This window comes from Felis catus, chromosome A2 (assembly GCF_018350175.1).
Source record: "Felis catus isolate Fca126 chromosome A2, F.catus_Fca126_mat1.0, whole genome shotgun sequence".
Taxonomy (NCBI): Eukaryota; Metazoa; Chordata; class Mammalia; order Carnivora; family Felidae; genus Felis; species Felis catus.
In genome coordinates, this window is record NC_058369.1 from 120,859,576 (window position 1) to 120,881,552 (window position 21,977).

At 44.8% G+C, this 21,977-nt stretch overlaps 1 protein-coding gene across 2 annotated transcripts in view; it reads left to right on the forward strand.

The window, feature by feature from the left end:
* Positions 1–305: 305 nt before the first annotated feature.
* The window catches only part of CHN2 (chimerin 2), a 309,144-nt gene continuing 287,472 nt past the window's right edge, over positions 306–21,977 (forward strand). The window contains exon 1 of one of the 2 annotated variants that reach the window (XM_045052548.1): positions 306–863. In XM_045052548.1, the coding sequence (XP_044908483.1) occupies positions 815–863 (49 nt within the window). In that variant the 5' untranslated portion in view covers positions 306–814. The remainder of the gene's footprint in view (positions 864–21,977) is intronic. The other variant, XM_023250462.2, reaches the window with a different exon arrangement.

Genomic DNA, 21,977 nt, shown 5'->3' on the forward strand with positions numbered 1-21,977 from the left:
CCCCCGCCCCGGCTGGCTTCGCCGCTCCCTAGCCTGGCCAGGGACAGCGAGCCCCACCACCTTCTCCCCACTCCCGGTTGCCTCCAAACCGTGGAGCCAGCGCGGCGCATCGCAGCCGCGCTCGCCCCGCGCCCCCCGGTGGCCTCCCCAGCACCTTGGGGTCCCGCGCCCCCCCTCCCCCGCCCCCCGCCCTGCAGTCCTCAGCCTCCTCCTCCAGCCCCAGTCGCAAGAGCTGTCAAGCCCGCGGCAGCTGAACCAGCCCCGGAGCTCCCGCGTCTCCTCTCCTTCCTTTGTGTGCGCGCGAGCGGAGTTGGGGCGGAGGGAGAAGGGGGAGGTCGCTCTGTCTGTCTGGCTCCTGCCGCCTTTGCCCGGGCTGCTCGAAGGGCCGCCGGGGAGGCGGGAGCCCAGGGGAGGGCGCAGGAGCTGGCAGGGCGCCCCCCGGCCGCCGGGGCGCGGTGGTCCCAGCCGCGCGCGAGCGTGCGCGGACCGCGGCTGGGGCTCCGCTGGAGGCGCGATTAGTCCGCTCGGGCCGCCCCTCGGATCTCCCTCCGCTCCTATCTACCCACCGACACCCAGAGAAGAGCGTGCAAAGGCGCCGAGAGGGACGGAAACCACAAATAAATAGCGGCGGCAGCAGCGCGTCATCTGGTGGAGCAGGAAGTGCAGGCAGAGTCCGGAGGCTGGTGCTTTCTGCGCGTCCCCAGGACTTTGCCATGGGCTGGGGGCCGCGAAGGCTGCGAGCGGCCGGGCGAGGGCAGCGGCGGCGGCGTCCGCACCGGGGCTGAGCCAGCAGCGACGCGCGGGACGCGCGGAGATGGCAGCGTCCAGCAACTCCAGCCTGTCCGGCTCCTCGGTGTCCTCGGGTGAGTTTCAGCCCGTCGGACGCGGCTGGCGCGCTGGGTCTCTCGCCCCCCGCCCTGGGAGGGGTAGAGCCTACCTGTGGCCGTCCTGCCCCCTCTCTCGGAGTGAGGGCAGGCGTCCGGTGTGGCACTTGTTTGGTTTGCCGGCACCGCGGGCGCCCACAGCACCTCTGCGCCTGACATCTGACAGCGCAGAGGTGGGAGAGCGGTGGCGCCCTTAGTGTGCGAACGGGAGCCTTCTGGAGACTTGGGGAGCAGCAGGCGAGAAGCGAGACGAGCAGGGCAGGCTCGCACTTTCTGGCGCAGCTGGAATCTGGGCTAGCGGGGCGCGGGCGGTTTGGGTGACGCTGGGCGCCCCGGCTCGCCAGCGGCGCGGCGCCCGCCAGGCTGGTTGCCCAAACCCCAGGCTGAGAGAGAAAACCCTCGCTCCTCGCAGATTTGATTTTCTTTGTTTGTTTCAGAAATTAGCTCCGTGGAGACACAAGCTTGGGGCATGGTTTGAGATAGAAGTAATGAAGGGATTCTGTCTTTCTGGTCCTGATTGAAGCGAGTTAGAGGAAGGGAGGTCGAGCCCAACCTCTGCCAATTTGCCGGTTTACAAGTGTGTGTGTGTGCGTGCGATTTTCCTATGTGGCCTCTTGAACATTTTCTTATAATACTCTCTGTAATTTCACTTTCCAGGCATACATTTTGTTTTCAGGTGTGGCTGAGTAAAGGGAGGGCTCCTTTCAGCTTTTTTTATGGTTGATCAGCAGGTCTAATTGAAGAGAAAAAAAAAAACTGCTAATGAATCTCAAGGAATAAGAATCAACAGAAACAGATCCTCTGGTTTCTGTGTATGACAGATTTCTAATCAGAATGATGCATTAGGTAGCATTCTTCTACCTCTCTGGTCATGAAAACTTTAATGACAAACCCCAAAGGCATAGCTGATAAGACCTTCAGTGTAGCGTGCAGTATTGAGGGGTCCAGAAGGTCTGGAAATGCTAAGGAAAATATTCAGTATGCTAATATCGTGTTAATTCCTATTGTGTGTCTTTTGTTACGTTACTTAAAAATTAAACTCAGAGGAAGCAACACCTTGGTGGGGCCATTGAACAGCAAGCCGGTCGTAAATTAGCCATATCTATGGGTGTGTAACTAATTTAACCATAAATGCAAGGTGAGTTTGACTACGGTGCGATCGTGATGTGGCACAAGGTGATCCCTTGAAAGCCATCTGTTATCTTTTTTGGCAGGTTTAGTTCCAGGGAAATGGCACTTCCTTTCTTCATCACTGCCAACTAATGAAAAGCACAGTGTTGTTAGGCATATGATATAGTTCAAGTTTCTGGTAGTAGCAGCCAATGGGGCAGAACAGTCATATCTTATTAAGAGCAGCAACAAGTTGACCGCCTGTGGTTTTAATTCTGAGAACTCAGCAAATGCTATGGCGTATTTTTAGTACCCCCAAACCACTGCTGCTGCTTTTCAATTCATTTTGGTTGACTAACATTGAATTTAAAATACAGTGATGTTGGCTTACGATTAGCAAGCATATGGTTATTCCTCTCAGAAACCCATCCACTAGGAAAGGAATGGGTGGGGGAGAGAGGAGGCAAGGGGAAAGAAGAAGAGACAAGGAGGCAGTATTGCACGATTTACTGACGGCATAAGTTACAGATGTGTGGCACCTGGAAATTCAGCTGTTGGTGTAGCTGAAGAAACCTGATGAAGAAACTGAACTCAGCCTTAAGAAGGACACGTGGGTTTGAAGTCACACAGGAGCAGCTCTAGGTGGTGGTAATCGCCTTGCAGATTGGATGGAGATGCCTCTGATGGTTCTCCTTCCTGCTTTGGTTATCACTTTTTTTTTTAATCCCAATGGGAACTGGGCAATTAGGTGGACACCGAAATGCAAAAAGTGAGCATGGATATATTCTTTGATGTGGATCAACCAGGCCCATGAGCTTCGATGGCTTAATACACTTTGTCTTGAGAAATACCAGAAGCCCGAGTTCTGTTTTTAAGCACACTTACCATCGTGTGGCTCATGAATAATTCAGATGGTGCAAGCAATTCACACCTGTGAGAGGTGTTGGGCGTTAAAGAATAGAGCCTGTTTGTGGTGGCAGCTGTGTTCTCCCAGGCAAAGGCCAGAGTCTGAGAAAATAGGGCACTCTATCCCTGTATTAATTTTCGCAGAGGGCTTACTAGGTGCCAGGAAGTACATTATAAGCCTCAGCCGCGAGGAGACTAAGTGAGGAAGGCCATTTTAGGATTCCCTCTAGTGCTGAAGTTCTTGTTCTTGAGTTCTGGCTACACCACTGCCCAGCTGGGTAATTTGAGGTGAGTTACTCAACCTCTCCAAGCCTCGATTTCCTCGTCTGTAAATAAGGCTAATGCTAATAACGGGGCCTACATATAGGAATGCTGTGTGGATTAAATGAGATAATGTGTGTATGGCGTTGAGCACAGGGTGTGGTACTTAGTAAGTATTTGGGGTGAATGCATTTTGCTCCTTTGAGGCATGAAATAGAAGGCACTTCATGGCTCAGACTTTAGGGGCAGAAGTAAGTCCAACACACGTAAAACTTGCCTCTTACATTGCATGTTAAATTTGATCTTGAGGTTTGAGGCCCATTGAATAAGCATTTATTAAGTGTATCTTAGGTTTCGGGCACTGTCCCAAGTGTTTGGAATAGAAAAATGAATCAAGGTCCTTTCCCTCACCATCCAGAGGCAGAGATGGACAATACATAGTAATCTCTATTCCAGTTGGAGAAAATGAATTATGTGGAGGAGAGTACAAGGAAGAGAGTGATTCCTTCAGTCTGCAGGGGTCAGTGGGGGTGACCTCTGAATTGAGGCTCAAAGGGTGTGTGGGATTTTTCCGGAGGGCACAGAGTGGGAAAGGCATTTCAGGAAGAGGGAAGAGCTTAGACAAAGTCCCGGAGATGGGGAAGTCCATGGCCTAATTTTTAGCTTCCTTTCTTAGGGCTAGTGATCCATTTTTGAGGTGGTGTCTCTTCTCCCGACAGTTGCGCTTAAGATCCATAAGCAGCATCCTGCATGGAGGTGCTACGGCACTTACTCTTGCTGCTGATGTAGGGGGTTTTCTTTCTGTTCAAGTAGCAGTGGGTTTGATGGAACAGCTCTGGAAGCCTTAGGACGCGTTTGGGCAACTGAGCAGTAAAAAAGGAACTGTCGATTTTGTAGTGAATAGCATATGGAGAGGTGAACTCGAATAATAGGGGTTAAACCTCTCTTGGAGGAATAGATGCGGAAGATTTAGGCTTGGTTGTGTTTGCACAGGGAGTAAAGAGCTAATAACTTACTCAGTAGTTAAGGTCAAAGTTATCTGATTTTCCTGAGAATACGTTCTCACTTGCTGGTGTTGAACCACAACACCCGAGTGTGCCATTTATTCTCCGTTATCAGCTGAGACACAACAAATGAAATAATCAGGTTAAAATTAATTTTTAAACGCATTTTCCAAGAACTGTTCAGAAATTTTCTTCTGGAATATTCAATTATGTGTAGAAGAAATTGCTTTGCCTTTGTTTTAATGATAACTGCTAGTAATTAAATTTCACAATCACCTAGATTGCCAGGATGGTTTGATTACCTTTATTATTTTAAATGGAAAAAAAAGCCACTATCCCTATGCTTTTACTCTAGCCTGTGGTACTTGATTATATTCTGAAATAAACAATGGTTAATTTGCAAAACAGTTTTCTTAATAATCACGGGTTATATTTGCTTTTATAATTGAAATAAGAACTTTCTGCATTTTTAGTGATTTGATTGCCAAATGGTAATTTCACAGAGTTAAAAAAAAAAAAACTGACATAAAGTAATAAATAAAGAAGCTCTGAGATGTTTTCCAGTAACTGAACAAGGTAAAAATTAAATATTAAAGGGACCCCTGGGATATGAAGTTGTTAAGATTTTGAGAACACAAACACACTGTATTATAGAAATGAAATCAACCCAGACTTTTGAAATTAAAATGCAGATGGGAAAAGGTAAAAGTCAGTATTTATGTGCAGCATCATTGAAACCTTAATTGGGAAAAGAGCATTCCTGAATGGATCGAAGGATCTATTCCTCCAGATTTTGTACAATAGTAATGTGGGCCAAATAAATAATGTTATTTTCTGCTGTCACACTGGCTTGATCCTAGAAATGATAAATAGGAATTTTCATTACTCATTATTGGAGGGTCAGAACCAGTGACATATACAAATCTTTCATATCCCCAGATGCAGAAGGTAAAGTTGAACTATAATAACGCTGCTAAGACATATCCGTGTGATTACAAACTCCATGGGTCCACTGCTACAAAACAGGGTATCTTTGTTGAAACAAGCCCTCTTTTGGATCCCTGAATGATTCAGAAATATCCTATTTTGTGCAAAAGAAATTTCCTTACCATTGCTTTAGTGAGATCTGCTGGTCATTTAATTTCAACATTGCCTAGCGGGTCAGGAAGATTTGCTGATTTTTGTTATTTTAAATCCCCTCCCCCCCCCAAAAAAAAAATTGCAAATAAAAAATCACAAAGCTAAAACTAATGTCCTGAAAGACATCGTTCGCTTCCATGGGGAGTATTGTTCTTTGCTATTTTTCTGGCGACCTTCCCACACCTCATTTTAACTTGTCAGATTTTTCACTGTCCCTTTGTGGTGATCCGGACAAACCCAGTGATAGAGAATCTGAAAGGAAAGACTTCCTTAAGCGTGACCGCGTGTTTGCTGGGTTTGACAAGGGCCCACGGATAGGTGTGCTTTTACTAAAACACCAGATCCCCCCTATTCCCACAAACCCGACGAAGTGTTTTTGAAAGACCCTGCCATTCGTTCAACTTTTGGGAGATGCAAACCCCAGGTATTTTCTGAGGCCAGCCCGTGAGGGATTTAAGTGGACAGTGTGTTCTCTGAGCTGCGCCCCGGGGCTTGGCCCGGGTGTCAGTCCCGCTGAGGGCCGTCTGCTGCTCTGCGGGGTCTCCTGCTTTTGCACAATGGTCAAAATAACCGGACGTTAGGTTTGGACAATCTGTACATGAGTAGTGTCACATGGGTGAGTTGTGGAAAAGAGTTTTTTTGCCAGAAGATCACGATTCTTGCCAAGATCGTTAGAATCGGGGAAAGAGGAAGGGACCCAGGGATAGACGTATGATTAATAACACCCATCTATCACCCACCAATCATGTATGTTTTATGAATGTTGTCACATTTCATGGCTCCTGAAGTACGTCACTTAATTTTCACAATGAATGGCTTCCTTCCTTCCTTCCTTGCTCTCTTTTTCCTTTTCTTACCTGGTGTTGTGTTGGTCAGTTTTCTATTCAGAGTTTTTTTTTTTTTTTTTTTCATAAATCCTGCCTTTGGTCAGCTCTACTGTTAATGGTTTCCAAATCCTCCCAGTACCTTCCTGCTGCTTCTTCCATTTGCTCCGTGAGTTTGGAAGCTGGTATTCTGTTTCCACGTGGATTCTAGTCGGGCAGTCAAGACGGATGTCTGTCTGTCTGGTGCAGGCCGATTGGTGTAAGAGTACACGTTCCTGTGTCTCAAAATTACTGGCAAAAGCAGAGGTGTATTTAAAGTCTTCATGGCTAGGGGCGCCTGGGTGGCTCAGTCGGTTAAGCGTCCGACTTCAGCTCAGGTCACGATCTCACAGTCCGTGAGTTCGAGCCCCACGTCGGGCTCTGAGCTGATGGCTCAGAGCCTGGAGCCTGCTTCTGATTCTGTGTCTCCCTCTCTTTCTGCCCCTCCACCGTTCATGCTGTGTCTCTCTCTGTCTCAAAAATAAATAAACGTTTAAAAAAAAATTGAAGTCTTCATGGCTAGAGGAAAATCCAGTTAGGAATGTGCTGGCCCCATAGGCAGTCTGCTCTGACACAGGACCCGTGTGTCTGTTTGCTGGGATCTGAGCTTGAAGACCTGGCCTGTGTTCATTGCCAAGTCGTGATAAAACTTTTCAGCTCTGTACCCACGGAGGGTCATTCACCAGCTGCTTAGGCGAACAGCCTGCTTTTCCCCTCATTTGTTATTAATCGAACACCTTTGTGAGGGCCGATCTTCAAATATGGTCTTTACAGTATGGTCTAATTACAGCCTTGCCTTGCTTCAATAGTTTGGCCTGTCAAAGTCACCCAACCTCAGCCCGATAAAGTGTTATTTTAAATCATCCAATGTCTGCGTTCCCGTGGACATTCTCTAATAAAGGTGTTCGGTGAATAGCCTTATTTAAAATGTAATCCCTTCAGGTCAGAGGTTGCATTGATGAGATTTCTGGAGTTGAGACATTGTCTACACATTGTACAATCACTCCTTGCCTTGGTGGGCCTGCTGGAGAGAACAGTTTTTCAGGAGGAGAGGCTGGATGCTACTTGCCTGGCAGAATCCCCTAGATCTGGATAAACAGTCTGCTTCCTTGAGCTGGCAAGAATTTTCACATTCTGAAATGCATCTTCATTAGATGTTGCAGGAAGAGCCTTGAACTCAGAAGATCTGGACACTGAAACTTTTTTTTATAAAAAGTTTATTTATTTTGAGAGAGAGAGAGAGAGAGAGAGAGAGAATATGCAAGTGAGCCATCAGCAGAGGGTCAGAGACAGAGAGGGAGAGAGAGAATCCCAAGCAGGCTCCACACTGTCAGCCCAGAGCCCGATGTGGGGCTGGAACTCATGAGCCATGAGATCATGGTCTGAGCCGAAATCAAGAGTCAGATGCTTAACTGAGCCACCGAGGTGCCCCTGGACACTGAGACCTTTAACCAAGCCATTTAAACCCTTGGCCAGGATACCTAAACCCTTAACTAAGGCTCTTAAACTGTTGGTCAGAGGCTTTAAGCCCTTAACCAACACCCTTAAACCATTAACCAGGACCCTTGAGCCCTTAACCAAAGTTCCCAAACCCTTAGTGTAGTCACTTAAACCAGGTAGTTAACCAAGCCCTACAACTAGCTAGCTACGTGACCTTTGGTGAAATTAGCTTCTCTGAGCCTTAAATACCTCTCTCTGGAAACTATAGCTGTGGCAGCCTGTTTCAAGGAATAGATGTGAGCATTAATAGGGTGAGGGAAGCATTGTCTCCCACAGATGGGGCTATCATACTTGCTTAGTAGATGTCAACGCCCCTCCTTCCTTTTCTCCCACCCTTAATATCTTGGGGCTTTAGTTCTCTGATCTTTAAACCAGAAAGAGTGCTATCTGATGAATTTATCCCACAGGATTGTCATTCCTGAAGTACTGTTTGGGGGAAATGCTTAGTAAATTATAAAAGCAACAATTCTGAATGGTTGCCCTGTGTCACTCTGTTTACATGCAATCCTCAGAGTATTCTCTGAGGTAGACAGAGTATCCCTTTTTTGCAAACAAAGAGGTTACGTTCAGGCAGGGCACAGGGCTGGGGTTCAAGGTTGCCATGATAGAGCCAAGTGTACTTAATTTCAAAGATCCTGGTTTTTTTCCTCTTGAAACATACGCTGTTGGTTTTTGTCTCTGTGTGTTTAAAAGTGTCTGATATTAAGGTTTAAGGCTGAAATGCATGCTCATTGTTAACAGAGAACATACAGTAACACAGTTGTGCTTCATTCTGTTGTCCTCGGTAGTTATCCAGACCCACATCCAGCCTGACCAAAGCTTATTCTCACTGGTGTCAGGGACTGGGAGGTGTTACCAAGGTACCTAGGGGATTGGACTTAAGGATATCTGTACTTAAGAATGGTCTCCCAGAGTGAAGGAGATATAGGTGTTCAGTGCACTATTCTTGCAACCTTTCTAAGGTTTGAAAATTTTCCAAATGAAAGAAAAAAGACAGAGCGGGGGTAGGGGAAGAATAGTACCACTGAGTAATTAAGTACTAAGTACTAAGAATAGTACTGCTTTGCATCCAGGTGATTTCTTCACTGGAGCTTTAAAAACATTCCATTTTGTGTGAGCTTTTCAAGTCTTGTGGTCACCTCATGAACCTCCCAGATTCTGCATCTTCAGGGGGAAGGATTCGTATTTCTTTTAAGCGAAAAAGTAAGGGAACTGAAATTACAGAAGGCGTTCAGGTAGACCATGTGGAACATTTCCTACCTGAGAATGTTTTCTTTTGTTTTTTTGTTTCATTTTGTTTTTTTCCCCCCCTCCCGAACTGGTTTAACCTCACGTTGCATTGTTGGTTTCAAGGGAGGAGGGAGCCTGCAGGTTGTTGAGCAGAGTCCAGAATTACCAAAGAGAATCGGGGTCTGAGGAGCTCTGGGAACTGCCCAGGGCTGCTCAGCAGGTTGATAGTGGAGCTAGAACTGGAACTGACCTCTAGGACCCACATTCCCAGAACATTCATTCTCCATCCCCACTTGCTGACTGATCCTAAAGCGTAGCATTATCCTAAGAGAATTCCTTACCACTGTTTTTTTTTTTTAGGGGGGCCGGGGGTTGGCTTCATTGAGGCTGTTCTGTTTAATTATTTAATATTTTCAAAACAGAAGTTATAAAGTGCTTTGTATTTTATTTTATTTATTAAAAAATTTTTTTAACATTTATTTATTTTTGAGACAGAGCATGAAAGGGGGAGGGTCAGAGAGAGGGAGACACAGAATCCGAAACAGGCTCCAGGCTCCGAGCTGTCAGCACAGAGCCCGATGCGGGGATCGAACTCACGGACCACGAGATCGTGACCTGAGCCAAAGTCGGCTGCTCAACCGACTGAGTCACCCAGGCACCCCAAGTGCTTTGTATTTTAAATGAGGCTTAAGTCTCAAGGCAGTGTGCCAGTAGAGGCACAGACTTAAGCGATCTAGCGTCTGCCCTGACTATATAGCTGTGCTGTCCAATATGGTAACCACTAGCCACATGTAGCTGTTTAAATTTAAATTGATGTAAATTCAGTTCCTCAGTTGCACGAGCCACATTTCAGGTGCTCAGTAGCACCTGTGGTTAGTGGCTACCATATTAGACCACGCAGAAATACAACGTTCCCATCGTTCTGTGGAAGATTCTATTGGGCAGCCCTGGAAAGAAGGTGGTTCTAAGACAGGGATATTACTGATGTAAAATTAACAAGCTAAGGATAGGAAATGGTGTCCCATTCCTGTATTTGCTCTGTGTGCTACTTAGGTTATATTTCACTAACTTTGCAAATTAGCTTTTCTTTTAAAGTAATTTTTTTTTAATAACTTTGAGGGGGAACAATGGAATGACAGCCAGAGGATGATGTTGGGGAGAGTAGTTAAAATATTTATAAACTCTTCTAGTCCTGCAAGCTTTTTAAAAAATGGTCTGCAGTTTCCCTAATGACAACTCCGTTTCTTAAAAAAAAAAAAAAAAAAAAAAAAATCCTACAGTGAGTTATAATTTCACCCTCAACGAGGAAAAAAAAAATGCCCATGATCAGAAGTAGATTGGATCTTATCATTGTAAATCTTCCAAAACATCATAAGGAAAATAGGAAAATTGTGAATGAGTGGACTGAGGTTGCTAGGGGCATATCCAAGTCATGCTATTTAAAGGAGGTTTTCTACCAAGTTGGCCATCAGCAAACCATTTGCCTAGAAGTAGTTTACTTCTGCAGAAGGCCCACATATGGGGCAAAGCAAATGGACTAGCTTTTAGAAAATAAAGTTAGCTTTTGGAATTTTCGGCACATTTAATTGGAAGAAAACGTGTGCCAAGAAGATGCAAGAACATGGCAGTTGCTAAGAAAAGGAAGCTGTCCTCCTCCTTGAACTTCTGTTGCCGTCTTCAAGTGCATCAAGAAAATGGAAAGGTAGATGGTGTCTTTAAAGGGTCAAACAACCGCCAAGAAATAGTTCAAGGCCATTGGGTTTAAACATAATAGCCAGAGGACTATGGCATGTATGGCTTAGTCCTTATTGACATAACTCAGGTCATAAATTTAGGGCGGTGTGAATCACAGAATCACTTGATCACTGCCTGCAATTCTTTTCTCATCAGAGGCCTGGTACCTGGATTTCATCTTCTCCTCTGCACCCTTGGGACTGGCTGAACACTGTGTTCTTCGAGGAAACAAAACCTGACATTCTTTATTCATTTCACATATTTGCATACTAACAATATAAAGTAATTTTTCTTAAGTAATTTTGCTTCTAAGAAATACACTCAGGCGATCAGTGTTTGAGACAACAAGGAACCAGGCAGAAGGGAGTAGGGCTTTACTGGTAAATCTTCTGTAGCAAATACTCAAACGTGCGGCTGCCACACTGACCTATCACAGTCTTGAGGCTGAGCCGTGCGCTGCCTTATACGGTAGCCCCACGGGCTGTTTAGGTCTCGAAACGTGGCTAGCGTGACTGGAGCTGCGCTGCAAGGGCAAAATACCCACCAGAGTTTGAAGACTTAGTAGAGACCAAACAGGACAAGAAGTGTCTCACGAACAACCTTGCTGCGTGGCGTATGCATTGAAATGATAACATTTTGTGGATCTTAAGTTAAAAAAAAAAAGGTATTTTGAAGATCGCTTTCACCTGTTCATTTAAACATGTTTGATGTGGCTCTAGACTATTCAAAACTGGATGCACAGCTCACGTCATACTTGGATCGCCACTGGCCTGGATGGCTCCAGTGAGAATCCACTACACAAAACCTGCTGATTCACTACTGCATCGCTCCCATAGTTGGAGCCCTGTGCACTGTCTAAGCCAGAAAGGTACCCTCCCTTCCCTGAGGCCCCGGTCAGCCCCCATTCTCAGGTCCCTGTTCTGTTTTAGTGCCAGGCCTTGAGATATGTCCTTCCTTGTCTGGGTCTGTACAGAGCTTTTGGAATGAAATAATACAGAGAGGATCAGGGTGGAACACCATCAGATTCTTACTGATACAGATTTTGTGCCTTGTTCTATGCTGGACTATAGCTCTAGACTTCGCATATTTACTTGCTAGAGTTCTGTGCATCCCTCTTTCCGAAGAAAGCTTGCAGTGCTAGGAAGTTGGGAAGAGAAGCCGAGAGAACAAGGGACACATTTTTCTCCCAACGTATGTAGAAAATTCTCCTGTGATCATGTTCTCCAGGGGCTCCTTGCCATGAATATGTATATGTGTATAAAACACGTCCGTGTGTGATACATGTCTGTAGGCATGTATATATGTCTGTGCGTGTGTGTTTGTGGGTATATGTATATACGGAAAGCAGAAGTGGATTAGGTTTCACAAAGTTATTTCCACGCAAATATATATTATATAAGTTAATATCAAGGGAAAGGCAAAGTCAAGCCTAGCGTTACTTTTAGTAATGAAAATATTCACTTGGGATTATGCTAATGATGTGTAGATATTAATACACATAATTCGGCTGCCTAATGTTGATTTAAGTTGCTCATTCAAATTCACTTTATCATAGAAAAATTAGCCATTTGTTTTATAGTGTTTGTCCCTGCAGACAGTGAAACCGTTAAGCCATGTTTAGTGGGTAAATAACACTATTTTGCTGACTTTCATATGCAAACAGAGCATTATCCTGTCTCCCACAGGAAGCGCCCTGTGAGTTATTACTTTCTGGCTGGGGACCTGGTTAGTTCAAGCCAGGTGTCCTCTCTGTTATCGCCCTGGTGATCAAGGTCCAAGGTTGAGGTACTGTCAGTGATCAAGGCACAGAGGTTTTTTCTTTTGTGTGACGTTAATATGCCTAAGGCTTGAACTTTATCCACACGAGTGCCCTATGCTTGTTTTAAGCAGCGAAACTAACCCACATGCCTTTTTCTTTTTTTCCAAACGTGAATTCTTCCTCAGCGAAAAAAAAAGCAATTGACAGGGACTTTGTAAACTTTCTTGCAATAATATCAGATTAAGATTAGGAACATAACCACAGCAAATCCTAGGCAATCACAATCGGAAGACGTGATCTGGAATTAGACAATGCAGTTTGTCGTAAGAATATAATAATTGCCATAGTACTTACTTGGTTCCGCATTCTAACCCCAGTAATAGCTCTAAGGGTCTTCTGTAAAGATGCTCAGCAGCTTTTCAAGGAAGAGATGCCCTGCAGACATCTTACTTCTCACAAATAGCTGAGTGTAAATCTGTCACTCTGGAATTCATATAGACATGTTTCTGAGAGCATATGTAGTTTCAGCTTGTGGTCCCTCCTTATAGTAACGAGTTCCACCCATTTTCCACCCCTGGAGTAGACTGCTATTTCTTTTTATTGCTTTAAATGTAACTCTCTGAAACTTATTTCTAACATCCAACCTCGGGTTTTATAAATAAATGTGGATTCATTTGAACCCTGGACTTCAAGAATGGTGTTGTGTATGGATGGGGGCGCCTGGGTGGCTCAGGCGGTTAAGTGTCCGACTTTGGCTCAGGTCATGATCTCACGGTTTGTGGGTTTGAGCCCTGCTTTGGGCTCTGTGCTGACAGCTCAGAGCCTGGATCCTGCTTTGGATTCTGTGTCTCCCTCTCTCTCTGCCCCTCCCCCACTCACACTCTGTCTCTCTCTCAAAAACTAAATAAACATTAAAAAAAAAAAAAAGGATGGTGTTGTGTGACAAGCGTTGGAAAGCTGGGGAGCTGGCCCAAACACCAGCACCAACTGGCTGTGTTAAATTTGGACCCCTCTGAATTTTCTCATCCATAAAATGGGCTAATAATATTGTGAAAATCAAATGGGATAGTGTCTGTGAAAGAAATGTGAACATTGAAAACTTGGGAACAACCCATAAAAACCTCTGGTCTCATGAAGTTCCGTTCTTGTCAATAAATTTCATATAAAAAAAAAAAGTTCCGTTCTTATAGAGACGCTCTGTTGGTTCCTTTTCTGGGTGATCAATGATCACTCAAGAGTTCATAATTGTCTACTGTAACTTGAAAAATCTCCTCTAAACATATCACCTTGCTCTTCACCAGCCTTTCAAAGCCTTGAAGTGTAAGCCTATCAGTTTAGAATCTCTCCATTCAGCCGCAGGATTCCACTAGGCATCCCACTTTCCCATAAACATTTAAATTAGCCCAGACAAATCTCTCACCCAAAGAGACACCACTGTTTATACTTTCTGATCCAGAGGAGTGTCTCTTTTTGAAATTAAATTTGGTGTAATATTCAATCTATGCAAATACATCCCTGCAACAGACATGTAAGTTATAAAGCACAGGAAGAGAACTCTCAAGAGAGTCAGTCACTCAGTCTGGGAGCATCACCTACCCTGGCATCTTCCTGGAAACTCTTCTGTTTTCTCCCTTCCCTCCCCCTTCCTCCCCCCCACCATCTTCTTTCACTCCCTTCCTCCAAAAGTAACCACTATGAATTTCCTGTTTACTGTTACCTTGGTTTCCCTTCTTTCTTCAAATAATTTTGTCACATCACCAAAAACCCATGCTTCACAGACAGATGTTTCTGTCTGTTCTGGTCACTGCCAATCTTCAGTACCTGGAACAGTGTCTTGCGTGCAGGAGGCACTCAATAATTGTTGAGTAAATGAATATGTCTATATCCCAAGCACTCCATCATAGGAATGCTGCAGTAGCCCCTCCTTTATCTTTTGTATGTAAATCAGCTCTGTAAGGACCCCATCACTGGTTCACATTAGCCACATGCCTTTAATGACTTTTAGAAAGTTAGGGTTTCTTGTAAAAACTTGTAATGTGGAATATTTGCACTAAGGTGCAATAGAAGACTCCCAACAAAATCACATGGACTTTTCTGAACCGAGACTGCTCCTTAAACCTGATGTGTAGTTCACAACTACTTTTCAGGAGTAAATAGTGAACCACTCAAAGAATATAAGCAGCAAAGCTAGAGCTCAATGGGGAGACCTACAGAAAAGATTTTAGAAAGTGATATAGTGCATGTGCCACAGCAGTAGCAAACCTTGAAAACAGTATGTGAAAGAAGCCAGTTACAAAAGCCCACATATTGTATGATTCCACCTGTATGAAATGTCCAGAACAGGCAAATCATAGAGACAGAAAGTAGATAAATAATTTCCTAAGGCGGGGAGGCCTGGGGGGAAATTGGAGTGATTGCTAATGGGCCTGGGGTTTCTTTGGGGGATGATGAAATTGTCTGTGGTAAGGGCTGCACATGTCTGTTAATAGACGAAAAGTCACCAAACAGTATACTTTTAAACAGGTGAATTGCAGGGTATGTGAATTATACTCAATAAAACTGTTACTTAAAAGAAGCAAAAAAAAAAAAAAAAGGGCAGAGTAGGGCTGAGAAGGTGAAAAGTTTGTAACGTTAGCAGACGGGGGCGGGGGGTGGGTGGTGGGGGTGGGGGATGGATCAAGTCCTACAGATCAAGTCCTTCCTGGATGGATACTCATAATCACATAGGAGACATTCATTCCGTATTCACTGATCGCAACACGTGGGGGTGTGTTCATATCCTCTTCCCATTTTTATTTCCAGAGTTGTCTTTTTCTGACAGCCCCCGACCTCCTTAGAAGGTGTTCTCTGTGGTTGTTGGTTCCTGGGGTCAGCTCAGCCTGCACCCCGCAATGCCTCCTTCCCCAGTGCCCCCCAAAGCCTGCGGTATCCTCTCCCTCTGGCTGAGGAATGAGGGCCAACAGCAGGTCTCCTCTGCTGATGCTGGACAAAGCAATTAGTGCATTTCTCATGACTAGTTAATTAGATTTTTGTGCAGCTTTTCAAGCCCCGGGCACAACTCTTACACCCTCAACGCGGAACATGAGTCATCTGGGAACCAAGATTCCTACCGTGTAACCTTGGTACTGCTGAGTTGACTAGTACTGTGATGCTTCTGCGGCTGCCTCCAGATGCCCCCGCTGGATGGATGCGTGTGTATCATCTGTGGGCTCTTTTGTTGTTAATAATCAAAGAACGGGCACGCTTTGATCATGTCAGATCACAGCATTGTACTGTAAATACTTTGTTAGAAAGACTAGAATATTACACGGGTACAGTTGTCTCAGATGTTAGTAGTGTTTGCTTTAACCCTGAACAAGCAAAGAAGCATGCATTTGATCAGATTTGATCCACGATAGGAACACTTCAAATAGGACGTTTTTCAGAACCACATATAGTTCACGATAATAAATCTAATCCATATGAATTTTATTTTATTTATTTATTTATTTATTTATTTATTTATTTAAAAAAATTTTTTTTTCAACGTTTATTTATTTTTGGGACAGAGAGAGAGCATGAACGGGGGAGGGGCAGAGAGAGAGGGAGACACAGAATCGGAAACAGGCTCCAGGCTCTGAGCCATCAGCCCAGAGCCTGACGCGGGGCTCGAACTCACGGACTGCGAGATCGTGACCCGGCTGAAGTCGGACGCTTAACCGACTGCGCCACCCAGGCGCCCCATCCATATGAATTTTAAAAATACCTGCTGCTTTTGAGTGCCAGATTGTTGCAAAGGTCCCTTTCCTCTCCCCTCAAGGTCAGTGACTCGTGGGATAAGGTATACTTTCTGCTGGTTGGAGGAAGATCGGGCTCTGGTGGGGAGCTTTTGGAGCATCTTTGGGGACCAGAGTCCCCGGGGCAGCCACTTTCACGGGCAGGCTGCAATCTTCAGTGGCCCTCGGGAGTTTATAGCAAGGCTGGCGCCACTTCAAACTGTTCATGGCTTATCCTTCTTACTCCTCATGGGACGACAGAGATGGGCACCTATTCATGGGAGTTTAATGGCAAAGCAAGTACTAAAACATCCTCTTCGGGTCTTGTTCAGAGTGTTTTTCTGGCAGCCGGAGGAGGAAGTGGGCATATGCACTACAGTGGATTTGCTGTTCTGCGTCCTCCCTCGGGGACATCCGGTTGCCTTGGGTTCCCTACAGCAACACGCGTAGGCAAGGTATTGTGCCAGGTGTTGGCCTCTGCACCTGCTCTCACATTTCACTCCAGGGACGGATCTGACACCTTGATCCTCCTACAGCGGTCCTGCTTTCTCCGTGGTTTTGCTTTCTGCGGTTTCACTTCCCTGTGGTCAAACAGGCTCCGGTAGCAAACGCTCCTCTTTCTGATGAATCGGCAGGTCAATAGCAGCCTAACTCGAGCTGCTCACAGAGCCCAGGTCATTCACCAGGTCTCGTCATGTGGGCATGTATGTCCTCGGCTCACGTGATCCCACGAGAAAGGGTGTGCACGGTGCAGTATTTTGAGATGGAGATTGTATTTACATAACTTTTCTTACAGCATACTGTTAACAGTTTTCTGTTTCATTATTAGTTACTGTTTTGAATCTCGTACCGTGCCCAGCTTACAAACTGAACTTTATCATAAGTGTGTGTGTGTGTACAGACAAAACTAATATATATATATATATATATACGTATATATATATGTGTATGTATATACGTATATATATGTATGTATGTATGTATATATATGTATATATATATGTATATATATATATACATATATGTATATATATGTATACATATATATATGTGTATATATATATGTATATATATGTGTGTGTGTGTATATATATATAGGGTCAGTACTATCTGTGGATTTAGGCACCCGCTGAGGGTCTCAGAAGACGCCCTCCCCACCCCCTCCAGCCCCCCCCCAACCCCCACTCCATAGATAAGGCAGGGACCACTGTGCTCTCTAATGTCACAAGCTAAAGTTTCCTTAACAAAAGCTGCTGTTTATGGAGCTTTTCTGGTGCTGACACCAAAATGCCTAACACATTCACACCTCCTCACTTCCTCTTTAGAACATGTCAGGGTGTAATTATTGTCTGGGTTAGGATGTTTCTGCTGCAAATACAGAAAACCCTGAAGGAGGTGAGAGATAGGGGAACCAAACCACTGTGGCTGTCAGCTTCTCTGCAGTCTCTTGGCGGAGGACCTTTGTCCTCATCACGGTCTGTGGGTCCAAGACCTGCGTCGGGCTCCGTGGTGAGAGCATGGGGCCTGCTTGAGATTCTCTCTCTCCCTCTCTCTCTGCCCCTCCTCCTCCCTCAAAATAAATAAATATTAAAAAGAGTAAAGGAGTACAGGTTTCCCCCACTTTCTGGAACTAGAGTCCCTATGAAAGCTTTTGTAAGCAAAATGACGCAAAGCAAAGAGGCATTTACCATTCATTTATATGGAAAAATCTGTGAGCATTCCCAGACCCCCAGAATAACCTCTTTTTGATTTCTCTGATACCTTAGGACACATCTTGCTAGTGGTTGTCCAAAATAAATCACGGTAAAACTCAGATGCTCACAGACACGGTTCAAAGCTATGTGGTCAGATGCTGGGACGTTGGGTGTAGTTTTGGGGAAGGTACTCGGTGGGACCACTCTCGCTGCTGGGGGTCTGCTCTGCCTTTGTAACTGCTCACTACAAAACTAATGCTGAATGCTCTCTTTGCTTTTCGTGTTTTTTTTTTTTTTTTTTTTTTTGCAAACTGCACAAAACCTTTTTGGATTTCTTTTGGTTAGTGGAAATGTAGGTTAATGTAGGTCTTTTGTAAAAGTGAAATAGCATCATGCAAACTTTTGAGCGGCAGGGGATATCTGTAGTCTCCTGCTGCTGGCTGTGTGAAAAGTGAGAGAACCTTTTTCAGAAGCTCCCCTTCCCCCCAGCAGACTTCCCCTTGTCTGCTGGGTCACAGGCTTGTCACATGCTCATCTGCAAGGCAGTCACTGGCAAGGAGACTAGGATTTCCATGTTGCGTAGTGTCCAGTCATAAGCTCCTTCCTGGAATGGGGGTGGGGCTAGCCTCTCCTAAAGGGGTGAGGACACCTGAACAGAACGGGTTCTGTGAAGGAGGACAGAGGAATCTAGAGTGTCGGGCACAGCAACGTCACCGATGTCCTCAGCCCTTGGAATCTTTAAGGCCATCACAGAAATACTGAGAGTTCTAAGAAAACTGGCCTTTCCCATTCAAAGGACTCATTCTAGTCTAGTTGAGAACCAAACAGTTGGTGATCTTATTTAGTCTGTACTAATATTCACTTTGGGACCAAGATGTTTCTGCTTCCCTTCCACATTAAAGTGACCAAACAGCTTTTACTGATGCTTTGCCTTTACTTGTTAGTGCCTTACGGATTGAAACACTTGGTGTTATGGTTATGGAAAAATACAGAGTTGATTCTGGATAGATTCTTTAGCTCTGACGAAAAGTTGGACCATAAGGATTGAAGGTTTTGATTCTTGAGACTGACTTTAACTTCCCTGGGCCTGGCGTAAGTTGAAATTGTTTTATTAGAAATTCAGGGAATAATAGTAGATAATTCAACCACTCCTGGTTGCTATGGCAAGGAATTTTTAAAGCTTTGATTTATGAGAAATGGTGATCATTAGCAGCTCTTTGTTTTTAAAACAGAGAGCCCTGCAAACTGTCAAGTCTTGAGTGGAATAGATGATTGGCACCTAGTTGGAGAAAGAATCTGAGGTTATTTCCGAAGAAAAAAGAACAGGCGGAAGGATTTTGGAGAGCAGGTTTCCATTTTTCACACAAAAAAAAATTTTAATGTTTATTTTTGAGAGGGGGAGAGAGAGAGAGCAAGCGAGCACAAGTGGGGGAGGAGCAGAGAGAGCGGTAGACACAGAATCTGAAGCAGGTTCCAGGCTCTGAGCTGTCAGCACAGAGCCCGATATGGAGCATGAACCCACAAGCCAACCCACAAGCCGTGGGATCATGACCTGAGCCCAAGTCAGACGCCCAACTGACTGAGCCACCCAGGCGCCCCTCCCATTTTTCATTTTTATAGCAGGCCAAAGTGCGTAAAGATCATCGGACAAGGAGTCATATGACCCAGGTCTGTGCCAGTTCTGTCTCAGCATTTGCTTTTCATGTGGCCTGGGGCAAATTACATTATCATTTTGTAACGTTCTGATGCTCATCTGTAGAATTGTTAGGTTGGACCAGATCATCTTGAGGGTCTTGAAAATTTTATGATATTCTGACTCTGCCTATCTCTTCTTGTCAATTTATAGTGCGTTGGCGGTATCCCCAAGGGAACAAGCCTCCCACCCCACACACATACTTTACATAGCAATTACCGTTGACAGCATTGGTCCCGGGCACCCAGGGTGTAAGACGTCACAACCATTGGGTGTCTGTGCTGCACTCACGTCTCAACCCTCACTCTGCTGCATAAGCCCAGAGATCTTCCAAGTGTGCTCCAGGGCAGTATTATCCAAGCCTTTTGGAATGCAACTCACACTAAGAAGTACATGTTATATCACAAGTCAGCACATACACACACACACATACCATGCACACACACACACACACACACACACACACACAATTTAATGTGTATTTATTATTTACTGTTAGAGATGTTACTGCAATGGACAAAAAAGACAAAAAACCCTCATCCTCATGAAGTTTCTAAATACAGAAAGAGAGAATAAGCAAAAGAAACTATATGTAATCTATGAAATATGTGTATCATTATTTTGTGTATTTATAATGTAGATGAATACTAGTTTGTATAGTATATTAGGAGGTGATAAGTTCTATGGAGAAAAATAAAGCAGGAAGGGAGATAGGAGATACTGGGGTAGGGGTGGGGGTGGGGTCTGATATTAAACTATGCGGCCAGGGACGGCCTTACTGAAAAGCTGACATTTGATGGCGAGGGAGCCAGCATGCAGATATCTGGAGGAAGAACATTCCAGATAGAGGGTAATTACAGATATCTGGCTGCAAGACAGACTGGTGTGTCCCAGGAACAGAAATAAGTTCAGTAGGGCTGGGGTGAATATGAGTTAAATGGAACTGGGCAGAAATGGGTGGGCAGATCATGGTGGGCCTTGTAGGCCATGTTAAGGACATCGGCTTTTGCACTGGGTGAGGTGGGTTGTCCCTGTAGGGTCCTAGCAGAGTGACATTGACTTGGGTTTTAACAGAACCACTCTGGCTACCATAGTGAGAATAGATTAAACACAAACACTGGGTGTGTGTGTGCACACGCGAACACACACACACACACACACACACACACACACACACGCAGAGACAAAAGCTCCACATACAGGGCTTACCCCTTCCTGTGATGTGCTCTCCTATCTGCCTTTCTATTGCATTTCAATTGATTCATCTAAAAACTGGTCAGGGCCCACAAATTGATTTCAGAATCCGCTAGAGGGGGGCAACAGGCAATTTGAAAAGCAGATTATAAATTGGCCTAGAACCCCAAAGATGTAGTAGATGAAGTCTCTTTGCTGAAGTCATGGTTGTGGGATACGTGACACCCTGTCTCCATATTATTAAAGATTCATATTTAATAATAGTTTTCAAGGCGCTTTTGTTCATTTTTTAACTTACACCGAAGAGCACTATTTTATTGAACGATCACTTAAAAGTTTCATCTTTTCCTGCAACTCGTATATTAAATAACTTTGTGTATAGAACATTTCAAATGTATTTAAAGAGAAAAGTACAACACACCCTGTGTCCCCCGACTCCAACAATTAACAGTTTATGGCCTGGGGTCATCTAAGCATCACCTGCATCATTTGGATCATATTGAAGCAAATCTCAGGGCCAAGGTCACTTCATCTGTAAACATTTCAGTTGGTATCTTAAAAGATGAGGACTTAGCTCAGAGCCTGGAGCCTGCTTCCGATTCTGTGTCTCCCTCTCTCTCTGCCCCTCCCCCATTCATGCTCTGTCTCTCTGTCTCAAAAATAAACAAACAGTAAAAAAAATAAAAAAAAAAAAGATGAGGACTCGTTTTTAAAAAATATGCCACGTTACTATTACCTTGCACACGCACACACCCTGGCCATAATTCTGCCTTTTAGTGTTATCACCAACACCCGGGTTCACTATTCTGAGGCGGGAAATACAAGTGACTTTAATGAAAGGAAGCTGTGGTCATGCTTCCCCGCCGATGATTCTGAAGATGGTGTTTCTAGACACTGCCAAAGCTTCTGTTTAAGAAACGCTTTCTTTCAAAAATGAGTCCGTTTGAGCCTCTTTCCCTTTTGTACTTTCACTTCTACTTAAATATGGCCTCCTTTTCTGTGCCTCTTGACTAATCGACGGTAAGCAGTTTGCGAGAAGGCCTTGGTCTCCCGACTTTGTCCTGCCCAGTGGCTGAACACGGTTCCTGGCCCAACAGCCCTCACACTTTTGTCAATGTTTGACTTCCTTTCTAAATGCTGCTTGGAGTAACCTCTCCTCCACCCTCTGGCCCATCACTCCTTTGGCCGTATGTTGCAAAGCCTGACTTTTTTCGGAAGCCTCATCTTTACCAGGGTGGAGAGCTTTCTGG